The sequence below is a fragment of the Rhineura floridana genome, chromosome 21, assembly GCF_030035675.1.
Source record: "Rhineura floridana isolate rRhiFlo1 chromosome 21, rRhiFlo1.hap2, whole genome shotgun sequence".
NCBI classification, from domain to species: domain Eukaryota; kingdom Metazoa; phylum Chordata; class Lepidosauria; order Squamata; family Rhineuridae; genus Rhineura; species Rhineura floridana.
Window position 1 is genome coordinate 18,409,760 of NC_084500.1, and position 13,780 is coordinate 18,423,539.

The 13,780-nt window shown below is 47.0% G+C and overlaps 1 protein-coding gene across 1 annotated transcript in view; it reads right to left on the reverse strand.

Moving 5' to 3' along the window:
* Nucleotides 1–1,979: 1,979 nt before the first annotated feature.
* The window catches only part of CPD (carboxypeptidase D), a 32,043-nt gene continuing 20,242 nt past the window's right edge, over nt 1,980–13,780 (reverse strand). Inside the window, exons 9-21 of the mRNA XM_061605341.1 lie at nt 12,984–13,086; nt 12,055–12,197; nt 10,505–10,674; nt 9,017–9,328; nt 8,449–8,644; nt 7,611–7,746; nt 7,139–7,279; nt 6,681–6,776; nt 6,535–6,599; nt 6,254–6,385; nt 5,026–5,211; nt 4,021–4,120; nt 1,980–2,829 (exon numbers count right to left, since the gene is read on the reverse strand). Of these exons, the coding sequence (XP_061461325.1) occupies nt 2,603–2,829; nt 4,021–4,120; nt 5,026–5,211; nt 6,254–6,385; nt 6,535–6,599; nt 6,681–6,776; nt 7,139–7,279; nt 7,611–7,746; nt 8,449–8,644; nt 9,017–9,328; nt 10,505–10,674; nt 12,055–12,197; nt 12,984–13,086 (2,007 nt within the window). The 3' untranslated portion in view covers nt 1,980–2,602. The remainder of the gene's footprint in view (nt 2,830–4,020; nt 4,121–5,025; nt 5,212–6,253; nt 6,386–6,534; nt 6,600–6,680; nt 6,777–7,138; nt 7,280–7,610; nt 7,747–8,448; nt 8,645–9,016; nt 9,329–10,504; nt 10,675–12,054; nt 12,198–12,983; nt 13,087–13,780) is intronic.

A 13,780-nucleotide genomic window follows, 5' to 3' on the forward strand; every position in this document is an offset into this window, starting at 1 on the left:
CTGGCACCACATCAGGGACAGCAGGGTTAACCTTCTCTGGTGCTACTCAACAAGCGTGTCCCCGAGGCATCATCCCACTGTACTTGGAAGTAAGCCCCGCTGCCTCCCCAAAAGGCATAATCCTTTGTTAAGCTTGTAAACAGAAGCCAGAGGTCTGATTGTTATTACAGAGCACAATTTTTTTTTTAAGGGGGTTTTAAAGTTTCAGAAGGGAAGCCGATCCTGGCAAGTGTTAAGAGGTTGCAGAGAACCATCTGATTTGGATCTTGTGCTAACACTGGAAGCTGCCTTATGCAGAGTCAAACCAGAGCTCCGTCTAGCTCAGTACTGTCTGCACTGACTAGCAGGGGCTCTCCAGGGTTTCAGGCAGGGGTCCCTCCCAGCCCTACCTGGAGACGCTGTAGGGGACTGAACTTGAGATCTTCTGCATGCCAAGGCAGATGCTCAGCCACTGGGCTATGGCCATTCTGCTACTAAGCAGAAGCTTAGAAAGGCCACCTATACCAGCCTTCAGATGTTTTGGACCCCAACTCCCATCAGCCCCTGCTGGAGCCCAAAACATCTGCAGGCCGCCACCTTGGCAAAGGCTGACCTATACACATTTCTAGCAGAGCCTGTGGAGGTGGAGGTGAAGGTATAGGCCAAAATCCGAGGAGGAAGCCAGCAAAGTGTGAATGACTAAGCCTGGCTAATCTCCCCCAGATTTCATCATCTCTTTTAATATCTGACCAGTTTTGCTAGTCCAGCTCCTTTGCAAGCCCCACTTCCCACACAGGGAATGTGAGAGTCCACGACACAAAGCACATCGTGGGAAGAGGACATCATCTGGATGAGAGAAATCTACTTGCAAATGGGCAATGACCTTCAATCTTGCCTGACTGCAGCAACGCGCACGTTACCACAAGCCTGTCCGTCGGTTCCCCCCTCACCTCAACAGCACATCTTCACTCTGCTGCGATTCATCATCTTCATGTTTGACTTCTAGCAAGCATTTACCCGACTAAATGTTGATCCCTGCTGCCTTCCTGAAATAAAGCGATCAAACTTTAAGAAATGATGTGGGGTTAAAACACACACACACCCCACGCACAAAGACGGAGCTGGCCTAGCCCAACAATGAAACCTAAAACATAGGAAAAACAGGAACCAGCCTTACACTGAGTCAGACGCATTGGTCCATCTAGCTCACTGCTGCTTACACTGACTGGCAGCAGCTTTCCAGGATTTCAGACAGGGGAACCATTCCTAGCCCCGCCTGGAGATGCCCTCGGGGATTGAACCTGGGACCTTCTGCATGCAAAGCAGATGCTCTGCCTCTGAGCTACGGCCCCTTCCCCAAAGTTTGTGATGCTTACGTGTCACCTCCGCAACAGCTTCTCACTCTCCGCACAGTACGTAAGCCCCTACTTGACATTTCAAACCAAAGTGCTGGAAGAAAAAGGCTTGTATCATGTGATGTGAGGAACGGTAACCACTACCCTGCCTCTCACCCGGAACAGGCCCACTGCTGGGTCTCTCCATTTTTGAGATACTTTGAGACACTACGAAGGAAAACAGCAGGATTGCAAGATCCAGTCTCAGCAGAAGAGCAGACTTGCAGTTACAGACTCGGTACTCAAAAAGGAAAGTCAGAGCAGCGAGTAGTCCCCCCCTCCCCATTTTCATTTGTTAAGAGTGGCCCAGTGAGGTCTCAAAGCAGTGGTGTATTAAGTTCACTAGGAGGGCATAGTTTTTCTAGACTACAAATACAGCGTCACACAAGCCATCAGTCCAGCTGCCTGCACAGCGGCTCACTGAACTCCAAAAAAGGATCTGCAAAGCACCATTTGGCATCCAAGCTGGGGATTTTGGGTCACAATCTAGCGAGTATTAGACTGCGTGGAGGCTATTCTTTTTTAAATACAGAGGTGCATCTTTTGCTATGCTACATCCTCAAATGGTGAACAGCAGAATTTTGAAGCAGGATTGGTGCAAGAGAATTCAACCAAAGCAAAACATTTTTATTTTTTCCAAAGAACTGCAGCCTTAATCAGAGAGGAGGAGATTCTTGCATCATGATACCATGCTCCTGTCTTGCTAGGAGTCACAGGTAGCCAAAAAGCAGACTTCTGTCAAAATAACCTAACCTGAAGTCATTCTCAGCAGGAGGATGAAGAGTTTAATTCCTCCAAGAAGTGACAAAGACCACCGTTTCCTAAGACCCTTGCAAATGCCCACTGAGGCTGCCCCAGGCAGAAGAGAAAGAGGTTCCAAGAATTCCAAATGCTGCAGCTTAGACAAAGATCTTGGCAGCTACAGTGAATTTCCCACAAATAATTGCATGGAGTGATACATCTCGGAAGGGCTTAGGGAAGAGGCTGCTGAAGTGCTGGCGATGCCCTCGCTGGAGTGGGCTTGCTAGCAACCAAGCTTCCAGTTCAAATCTTGACTGGAAGAGTAGCCAGCAGGAGAAGGGAGTTGCCTCCTTGTGCATAAACCAGAACTGGCACACGCCAAGAGCAAAGGTTTGGGAGGCCACCTGTTAAGTCTGTTACTTGAGGAAAATAAATGCTCAGTGTTACAGGATCTGTCTCTGCAGGGAACTTCCCTGCCACCAGGCAGGTCAGTGTTTGCTGGAGTAGAGTGTCTCCTCCTCAGTGTCCGTTTCGTCCTGGAACTCGTGGCTCAGGAGGGATTTCTTGGAGCCTGTGGACATCATGCGGATCTCGTCCTCGTAGTCGTCCTGGTGTTGCCGTAGGCGATGGAAGCCGTCCTTGTGCCGGTTGGACTTGATGGAACACACGCACCAGATGATGCAGGCTGTCAGGATCAGAGCTGTCATGGCAGCACCTGGAATGGCGGGTCGGGGAAAGAAATCAGAACCAACACATCAGCATCAGGGCACAAAAAAATAAGTTTTTTAGAAGAAGAATTAGCATCAGGGCAAGTGCACTAGCTTCTTTCCAGGAAGAAGACGCTGACTTTCCCTTCAGAACTCCCACCTCACTCCCTCCGCAGTGTGGCTCACCAGAGATTCAAGAAGCATCTCAAGATCTGAAGGGAGGGCTGTGATGTTCCTATATTAATGTATATATGGTAAGTGTTAGTTGTTTAGAAGATACATGGTAAGTGGAGTGAAAGAGGGGGAGTGAATGGGCAGTAGAATGCGAGATGATTGGCTGAGTGTTTAAAATGCCTGAATGTATAAAAGGAAGAGTGAGAGTGGAATAGGGGGAGAGAAGAGAACTGAGTGGGTTGCTTGGTGGGGTTTAGAGAGTTGTTTGCCAGGAGAGAGTGGAGAAGGAGGGAGGTGGAGTTCGGATTAGTATTGAGTAAAACCATATGCTTATGTGCCTTAAGAAGAAATCTTGTTAATCTTGTTAGCTTTGTTATCTGTAATAAATACTTAATTTGGTTTACCAAAGGCCTGATCCTTGGCTGGGGTTTCACAGACCAGAAGGGAGGGTAAGGTAATGACCAAGGCTGAAAGGGAACTGTAACAAATGGTGGCAGCGGTGAAGAGAATAACAATACCAGTATTCAGAGTCTCTGGGAATACTAGTATTGGGACGTTACTGGTGGTTGCCTAGCAGGGGGATCTGTTGAGATCTGAGCTAGAGCGGGGAGAGAAACCATAAGAGGGAGCGGTCCGGACTGGTGGAGTCCCTGGTGGTGCCTAGTGACAGGCAGTAACCACGAGCAGGTAGGAACCTGACAGGGAGAGCCAGGGAAGGACGCCTCACAAGGGCAGTACTCATGCAGAATTTGTCTCAAACCTTTGGCATATACACTGTATAATTCTATGCATTTTTTATCATGCACATACATTACACTTATACACACGAAACATACTTTATAGGTTCACGTAAAAAGATATAGCCACATGTAAGTTTCAAGAGTCATGGAGCACACAGAGGACACAGAAGGATAAAACGGCTCAAGATTTCAAGGGGCCAGCGTGGTGACGTGCCCCCCTTGCCTCCTGCAAAGGCATTCAGTCAAACATCCCCCCCCAAAGGAAATAATTGTCTAGTCTCTTACCTGCTACTGTAACCACCAACTCCCTTGGGAGACCAAAGATCCTGTTGTCCATATCAAACTGTACGTGCAGAAAGCTAGCCATGTCATGGCGAACCAAGACCTGGAAAGAAGTGGCACCTATTTCAGCAGCTGGGCGGACACAAGGTCAAGTCCAGAGTTAAGAGAACAACAAAAAAAGGCAACACGCGCCAGCAGCCAGGCAACTTGGGACCCTAAGACTTCCTTACTTATGGAATAAGGAGAAAATAGTATGGGGGGGGGATAGCATAAGTAAAGAGGGGGAGAGAAAAGCAACTCTGTTCCAGTCCCTAAAGACAGACAGACGCACACACTTTTCTGCTGGAAGAGAACAGTCAAAAAGTGTCTAACTCAAATGGGCTGGAAAGACAAATCCCCAACTCAGCAGGTGCCCTAGGGGCATACCCATAATTTTACTTAAAAAAAAAAAAAAGTACATTCAACCCAAATTTGATACCAAACTATAAATCCACCTCAAGGAGGCACCGAGTGTTCTCTCTCTCTCTCTCTCTCTCTCTCTCTCTCTCATTAGCACAAGTTGGGTAACAAATATACGATGGTCACCTACACACGTCAACACATTGCTAATGTGCCCTACAACAGCCAGGGGTTGGCAAGCTTCAATGCCCAGGATGGGATTGGCTTCCCAGGCTTGAAGATGGTTCAGTCATATGCTTTGGGTGTGGCAGGATGCCTTGCGGCTGGATTAGGAGCCTCCAGAAGGCCAGGGAGCTGAACATCAAACAGTCTCACCTTAAGAAGTGCATGCATTTTTCTTATAGGGCCAGTCCCCTTCCCTCATGATCCAGCCCCCCAGACTGCGCCTCCTGAGGACTTCCTGGGCTTCTCCATCAAGTGCAGCCATCAAGTTTCAAAAGGATTGCTCCAGGGCTCACACTGTTTTTCTTCCGATTGCGAGCCAAAGCAGGCTCAACCATCTCTTCCACCAGGCTCAAGAAAGGAGGCTGCAGTGGCCCTTGCCCATACCTGGACGTGCTGCTGTTGATAGCCTTCGGCTATAGCATGGATCTTATGGTAGCCAGGAGCCAGCAACACATGGAAATAACCACCTTCCTTGGTGTAGACTTTCACCCCTTCGTTGAATACAATTTGAGCTTTAGACACTGGCCGCCCATGCCTGTCACGGACAAACCCATAGACTCCCTTATGGACCTGGAAAAAGGAAAGGCATCTCAGAAGGGATCACGAATTCAGCAAGGAAACATATCTTCCTCTGGTTTATGGGATAAAATAGGGGTGGGGAACCTCTGGCCTGCAGGCCAAGTGCAGCCCTGCAGTCTTCTCTCCCTGGCTCTGGCCCTACTAAGCTCTCCTCAAGTGCTTTTGCCTGGCTGGAATGTGTCCTTCAAGTGTGATAATACTTCTTGCTTGACAGGATGGAAAGATTGTGGAGGGATGGGGCGCATAGAAACTTGAACATAGCTGACTTTACAAAGGCAAGAGTCACATCTCTTCTTCCAGCCATATTTGGCTTTGGCACATCCCCCCAAAAGATTGTCCACAAGGAAACGCAGCCCTCAGAATGAAAAAGGTTCCCCACGGCACAAAAGAAATGCAATAATTAAGCAAGACCCAAAACGTACGTTCCTGTTGTTACATTTCCACATTGCCCTACTGCAAAGGCTCTTGACTGGCCACTACATTAAACAAAGCTGAGTGGACTGTTAGGCTGAGAGGAAAGCAGGTTGCCCGAGCCCATCAGAGCCAAGAGGAACTTAAAGCCAGCATCTCCCTCATCCAACATCTAAGCTTACTCAATACATCCAAGTGGGTCCACATTACGTCACCTGGAAGAGCGCTTCTGGTTGTCCCCCGTGTTACAGAGGCCTGAGTGGCCTCAACCAGAAGTCAGGCATTTTGTGTTGCTGGTCCTAGGCTGTGGAAACGCTCTTCCAGCAGAGATCTGGCAGGCATCCTCCCTTTGACGTTCAGGGGTCTCTGGAAGACCTTTTTATGCTGGTAGGCCTATGCAGCTGCTTAAAGCTTTCCTGAGTAGCCAGTCATTTTAATGACTGCCCCCTACTGCTTTTAAATGGTTGATGTTGAGAGGGTGGTACAGAAACACTTTCATAAATAAAAATACGCAAACAAATAAATATCCGGCAACAAACAGGTACATGGAATCCCATCCTTAAATCTGATGTTCCGACCCTTCTGAACACATCCACACTGTTGGTTGCAAGTCCAAACTCACCTCCACCAGCATGCTGAGAAGAGATTTCTTGTTCTCCGCCCAGAGGGTAGGAAGCTGCCCCGCACTGGGGAAGTAACAGCAGCCAGTGTACACCGTAATCTCTGGGCAGTGCCCGTGGGAAAGACTGAAATCCTGAGAGACCAACAAGAAGAAAAGGGTTTGTGGCAGGAAAGAGACAACCGGATTAAAAAGCCACCACTGGCAAAAAGGATCACAGACATCTTTGGTTTACACTTGGCCAACAGCGAGAAGACCCCCAAAGTGTAACAACTGTGAAATACCTTCATGCTGCCCAGGTGGGTGTTCCATTCTGCCCCAAGCAACACCCCTCCAGGAATGTTCTCATCTGCAAGAGACAGTAAAATCAGACGCCCTTCGTAAGCAACAAGCTGGCCCCCAAAAGGTCCAGGGCACCCCAGGCGCATACCTGACTTGTTTGGACAGTTAGGCTGCCCCAGGTGCATTGTAGGGTGGTTGTTTGCATACAGAGATGCCAAATATCTCAGAGTCTCTTTGTTCTCCACTGTAAGAGAGAGAAGGAAATGTGAACGTTAACAAGCAAGCATGCAATTCAGCCTCTGCCGCTCAACGCAGACAGCAAGCATTCTGGTCTCGTTACCAATAACTAAGGACACACCAATTAGTCTAGGTCTGGTGTAGGAAACCTTTGGCCCTGCAGATGTTGCTGAACTATCATCATCCCTGGTCATTGGCCACACTTGTTGCAAATGATGGGCGTTGTAGTTCAGCAACATCTGGAGGGCCAAAGATTCCCCACACCTGGTCTAGGTTCTGAATGTCTAGTTTACTGCAAGGTTCCAGAACTACTCTCTCGTGGACCAGTAAGTCGTTTGCAATGTACTCCGAGGACAGCATAGCCATTACCTGTCTGCACAGGCTTGTCGTAGGGGTAGGTGACGAGCAGAGATCCTCCATCCAGGGCAACAGAGAGGCTGAAGTCTTGCTTCTGTATCAGGTTCTCCATGATGGCCTTGGTTTCTGGTTCTCTTGCCCCAGAGGAATTGTCTAATGAAACAGATAGAGAGGTTCTCACGACTTGAGGCATGCAATCAATCCAGCCTTGCTTCAGCAAGGTGCTGGTTAGCAATGCAACTCTACCCAAGATGCCAGGGTGTGCAGTACACAAGTTCTGCAAGGCCGCTGCCACGGCACTGAAGCACCCAGGGTTAAGTCATACTCCTAGGCAACAAGACATGAAAAGCCAACTCATATGTACAAAGGCAGATTGTTAAGCACAGTGACAGAACTGTGGCTCTTTGTAAACCAATGGACATCCCTCCCCTGGTTAGGACAATATGATTTGGCAGAGAAAGGAGGAAAGGATAGTTTGCTTTACTTGTGAAATCTGTGTCCAGATCTTTGCCATGAATGTTGGTCAGACCAATCTTTGATGTACAGTCCCTCTCCTGAGCGATCTCACGCCCGTCTGGATTCAGGGATGGCACAATCACAATCCTTGTCTTGTCAATCAGCTGGAAACACACACAGAACAAGTAAGGGGGGGGGAGGTATCATCAGCCCACCCTATTCATCTAATCTGGGGTCAGAAGCTGGCTTTTTTCACAATTGGCCAAGCTTCGCCAAAGTGCTTTTCCTCAGACAAATGGCAGGGTTTTGCATAGCCCTGCCTCTATAGGAGCAAGTGGGAGTAGCAACCCATACAAGGACACCCTCTTCCACAGAAAGAGAACCCCCCCACACCACGCTATCATCCCACAACTGTCAGTGGTTTTAGTCTGGGAAGGGAACTCTAGAGACGTTGGGGCTCTTCCATAGGTGATGTGAAGACAGCCTTTGTCCCTAACCGTAATGCAACCTGGGAAAACTAGCTGTTTTTAAATGTGAGTGGCACTGGGACTATTTTGAATGACTCATGGCCATTCCTTAACCAGATTGTGATTTAAAAAAAAAAAAGTCTTGCAGGGTTGTGCTCTTGACCCTGATAGATCACCCATAAAAGCCACAGCTTTCCCACCCCTTCTAAGAAGTAGAGGCTGGCAAATCCAATTCTGCAGCCTTTGCTCTCAGCATCTCTTTGGATCTCTTGAGAGTTCTGCATCTCCCACACATCCCCCTTCAAGCTCCAATCGTCCACATAGTGCCCGACAGGGAGAACCTAGAAGCTGACAGTCCAGGTCCGCAGGATGCTGCTGTCAGACAGGCCGGCCGCTTACCTGTGTAATGGCCAGGTTCTTTCTGTAGTTCATGCAGAGGAACTCTGCCAGGGCCAGGAGCAGCTCAGTGCCAACAGGGGCGTTGCCATGGATGCCAGCCACAAAACGGATCTTGGGCTCCTCTGGCTCAGATTCTTTGGGCTTGTTGGAGATTTCCAGGGACCAGATATGACGGAACTCAACACTTTGGCCCAAGCTGATAAAAAACAAACCAAATTCTATTGCTTGGCTTTGCAATAGAAACAGCAACTTTAGCCCCGTGTGCCTCCCCACTACCCCCAAATTGTGTGGTTAAACACTTCAAAAACCAAAGTGGCAGCAAAAAAACAGGACTTTTTAGGACCCTCAGGGCCATACATCAATTATTGCCCCTTCTGCATGCTTAGCAAAAGCAGAATTGTTATTTTTTTAAGCAGAGAGTACACACAGGGTCACCATCTATGACAAATACCCAGACCAAGCTCATCAAATGCTCCTTTTAGGATTACATATGCAACCCACTGTTATAACGAAGTTGTAGTGTCTCCAGGACAAACAGGATACACCTTAACCCAGAAGCATCACCTACCTAGAGAGATTTGTGATCTCTCGATAATTCAAGTTTAGGCCTCTAAGAGACTGAGAGAGTTCATCGTAGGAACGGTAGCGATGAGGCTGGACATCTGCGGAGGAAGAGAGCAGGAGGCGTTCCAAGCCGTTCTCTGCTGAGAGGTCTTTGATCAAGGTCTCAAACTCCTTGGTGACTGGGCCATCGATGCCGACCACACTGAGGTCTGGTGCTGCCCCCTCCTCCATTTTGGAGTCTTTGCGAGTCAAAGTAAAGTTGACCTGCACGGCGGATTTTTCTCCAACTTTCACTGTCTTGGTTTCTGAATTATACCTTCCAAGAAACAAAGGTGAGGGGGGGATTTGAAGTATGAAAAATAAAATTGAACATTCTGCTTCTGCTTGCTGCAATAACATCCCTCTGGAGAAAGGTACACTCGGAAGGACAAAACATCACTCCAACATCAGCAAAAACATTAAATATATGTCAGAAATCTTGACAGAGTGTCTCTACAAGAAGAAGTGGACACCTGCTAGGTTCTTACTCTCCCCATAAAGCCAGTGGACAGAACACCACGCTGCCCCATGGCTGAAAGTTGGCTTGGTATCGTGGAGTGCATGGAAGCCATTAACTCTAGCTCCCAGGTTCACACCCAATGGGAAGCTATGGGGTTAAGGGCTGACTCCTTTGTCCAACTGAAGGGAAGAGCAAAGGAGCTGCCAAGGAGCGCTGTGCACTTGTATACTGACTGGGTCAGGGGTTTTAGGGTTGCTGGCTGGGAAGTGAAGACGAATTTCACCCTTTGACCAACAGATGGTGCCACAGGCTCTAATTCAGCCACTGTCAAGCAAGACCATAAAGGGGGTAGTATTTTAAACAGTTGCCCTGCAAAGCGGCTTAATAGCCATTACAGTAACTGATCCTAAAACATTTATTTCCGTTTTCAGACCTTAGGGGCTCAGAATGAGTTTTAACACTAGACCACATATAGAACTTTTTATCCTACAGACTCACTGTCTACTTTGGAAAAGGGCACTGATTTCCAATCCCAAGTTATTTATTTATTTAATTACATTTCTAAACCGCCCTATAGCAACAAGCTCTCAGGGCGGTGTACAACAAGATAAAACCACAATTAAAATACAAGCAAGTGTAGATTATAAAACATATTAAAAACAAAATTAAAATACAACTTAAAAATAAAAATACAATAAAATTAAATTTAAAATTAACATTAAATTAAGGTTAAAGTTGACATGAAATTGTTTCTTTACAACCCAAACTATTTTCCTCTACCACACAACATCTTTTCAAGGACCAACTCCTGGTGCAAAGGCCTCTTCTGTACATGGAAAGTGCCTATTTCTCTCAAAAGAAAGACCACATTAATCTTATGGAGCACCCCTTGGACCCTACAGCCACAGCAGTAACCTGGCCTCTCTCCTGGTTAGCCTTGGCCAATTTTCAAAAAAAGGTAAAATATGTCAGATGCAGAGCTGCGAGACTTACCCTCGGGCAGATGCTGTAATTTTGTATGTCCCCTGGGTCAACAGGCGCCAATAGTCACCGCTCATATATGTAGAGACAGGGTGATCGATGCCAGCAACGCTGATTGTCGCATTTAAGATGCCCCGCCCATCCGTGGCATCCAACACAAACCCCTTGACACCTTGATGGACCTGGGTGGAGAAAGAGAATGGAAAAACTGTTCAGTTCTGTGACCAGGCTCTGCATGGCAAGGTGCACAGGCCTGAACACATTAACAGTTGACCTTTGTTCCCCATTCCCATATCAATGAGAAAAGGGGGGGGTGAATCCTGGCCAAAGCTGCATTTTTCCTTTAGAACAGAGCTAGACAACCTGCTTATCCAAAAGTGGAAACTTCAATCAAATCATTAAGGGGGCACTACAATAGTGCACATCTTTAGATGCACAATTGAACTCTGACTAGTTTCTCTCACTAACATCAAAAGTGAGTACAGCAGGAAATGCAGCTTGCCAGACAGAGGTTCCCAAGGAAAATGCTGCTGTTGCCCACCACACAGTAGCACTTCAGTGGCTTTCGTCAATTTGGAGAAGTGCCCACACACAACTCACCAGGCTTCTCCAACCTGGTGTGCCCTCCAGATGTTTTGATGGCCAATGGCAGGGGATGATAGCAGTTAAAACCTAAAACATCTGGAGGGCACCTAGGTTAAGGAGGCCTGTCCTAAACCTATTCATAACCAAAGGAATTGCATCTACCCTCCACCCTGGCCCCAGATCCACAAATTGCTTTTATTGACACATCCCAACTGCTCCTTCCCCAATGTTTTCACCCTCCAGCAGACTCCTTTCTTCTCCATTGCATTCAACCTTCCATCCCCCAACACAATTCTCTCCCCAACCAATCCACTCTCTAGGCACACATCTTCACCCTGGCCTTGGACATCTGAGATGCATATTTGAGGACCCACCCTATCTTTTGTGATGTGATTTCAGATCATTTTTAATTGTTTTTAATGATGTATTTTAAACCGTTGTGACTTGACCTGGGACCTTTGAGTGAGTTGCAGGCAATAAACTTAAACAACACCCTCTTGCTACAGGAGCCTTGTAAAGGACAGTTAACGCTCCCTCTATTAGCTGTTTTCCAGGAAGATCTCTTATAAATTCAGTGCTGTTTTGTCCAAGTAATGTATCATCTTTTGTTACTGAAAGCATTGCTAGGTTTTTTCTGACCTTGATGCAGATCAGGAAAAAAAGCCCCATTGGGTTCTTGATTGAAGGAATTCTATAATTTGTACTTGGTTATTAATTGTTGTATTCTCTATATTTGTATTGAGTTTTGCTGGTCTGTGGCCATAACAAATTACTGGACTACAGCAGCCTTGGTGTTCAGTTTATCAAGATGAGGATAGCATCTTTAGAAAGGAGATGACCTCATGCCTATGGCTGACAATTCATGGCACAGCAGACTGATGCAGCAACAGCTCTTCTGCCAACATGGGTACCTCAGGATGGTCTATGGAAAAAACTGTCCCTGGCAGCATTGGAGAGGACTACACACACCCCCTCACCTGCTTGATGAACTGCAGCAGAGACCTGCGATTCTGCTCCCAGTACTTTGGCAGCTCCTTAGCATGTGGGTATTTGATACAGCCCAGCTCAATAGTCACTTCAAAGCAATTTGTGTTCAAGTAATTCCAGTCCTGCATGCCACCTGAAGAACAAAGACATATCAGAAGATCCCCATCAGAGGCCTCTGCAGAACAAGCATCTTCGTTAGCATGATACACACAAGTAAATCTGCCACTTCTAAGAACTGAGAGCTGGAATTCTAACTCCACGATGATGCCTTGAGCACTTGGAAACGAAGAATGCCGCCTCTGAACAGACTAGGATTAGGTACAAAGGAGAGAGACAGCCCAGACTTAAAATGAGCCCTACAAAAACGAGAGCAGGATTGTTCTTTAATATACAAAGTATGCTTTTGTTTCTTTTTGGAAAGAGAGGCAAAAATCAAGCAAATTCACAACATAAGAGGAAGCTGGGGATGGGAAAAACTGTCAGGAAGAACATAGAGCTAATCTGTCCCTGGCACCTATGCCCAGGCATAAGAGAGATGTAGCAAGTTAGCTTACGTCAGTTGTGGGGAACCGTTGGTCCTCTGGTTGTTAGTTAACTACATCTCCCATAGTCATCCTTGGCTATGCTTGCTGGGGCTGATGGGAGTTGTAGTTCACCAACATCTGGAGGGCCAAAGGTTCCCCATACCTGGCTTATGTTTTAAACTTTGCCAACCAAAGTCAAGTGGATACAGCTTGCTAGATCTGTACAATCATCTTAGTCTAAAACAGCTTCTTGCCATATCTGAAACTTGTTTGTCAAAAAGAGGAGCCTCTCTCCCAGTTGCAATGCAAAACCACAAAGAGTGGATGGGGAATCCACTCAGAGCCCACAGCAATCCGGATTGGTTCTGCAGACTCCTCCAGGTCAGATGCTTTACCTGGGACGTTATACCAGTGAGCTCCATTAGTGATACCGTGGGGGAAGTACTCGTCAGAATACATCTCTTCACAGGGGTGACCCTGGAACATCTGTGCATTTTCCTGGAAGAACAAAGGATGACCACCTGTGAAAATTGGATTTCCTGCTAGCGCTAGAGTTAATGCTTATATTTCCCAGTTCTTATGCTGCACTTGAAGACACAGACACAGCTCAAAGAAGATGGTGTTAATGTGTGCTTGTTTACGAGTGTCTCTGTAAGAAGACACAAAGCTTTTGAATTCAGGTTCTGAAAAATCCAAGTCCCGTACTTCAGACTACTTATATATGTGACTTGCAAACCGTTTTCCAACTTCTGTTCACAAAGTGGTGTATACACTCAAGTAGTGTAAACAACTAATGTAAAAACAGTTTGTTCAAGGTCCAAGGGAACGAACGAACGAACGAACACACACACCCCACACCCCCCACACCCCCCCACACACCACACACACAGTTTTCCTTGTAGCCATCCTGCAGTGTAGGTTAGAGTGAATGAGGGTGACTAGCTCAAGATCATCCAGCAAGTTTTATGGATGAGTGGAGGTTTAAATTATTTATTTATTTCTGCATTTATATCCCACCTTTTCTCCATAGAGCTCAAGGTGGTGTACATGGTTCTCCCCCTCCTCATTTAATCTCCACAACAACCCTGTGAGGTAGGTTAGGCTGAGAGGCAGTGCCTGGCCCAAGGCCACCCAGTGAGCTTCCTGGCTGAGTGGGGATTTGAATCCTAGTTTCCCAGTTCCCAGTCCAACG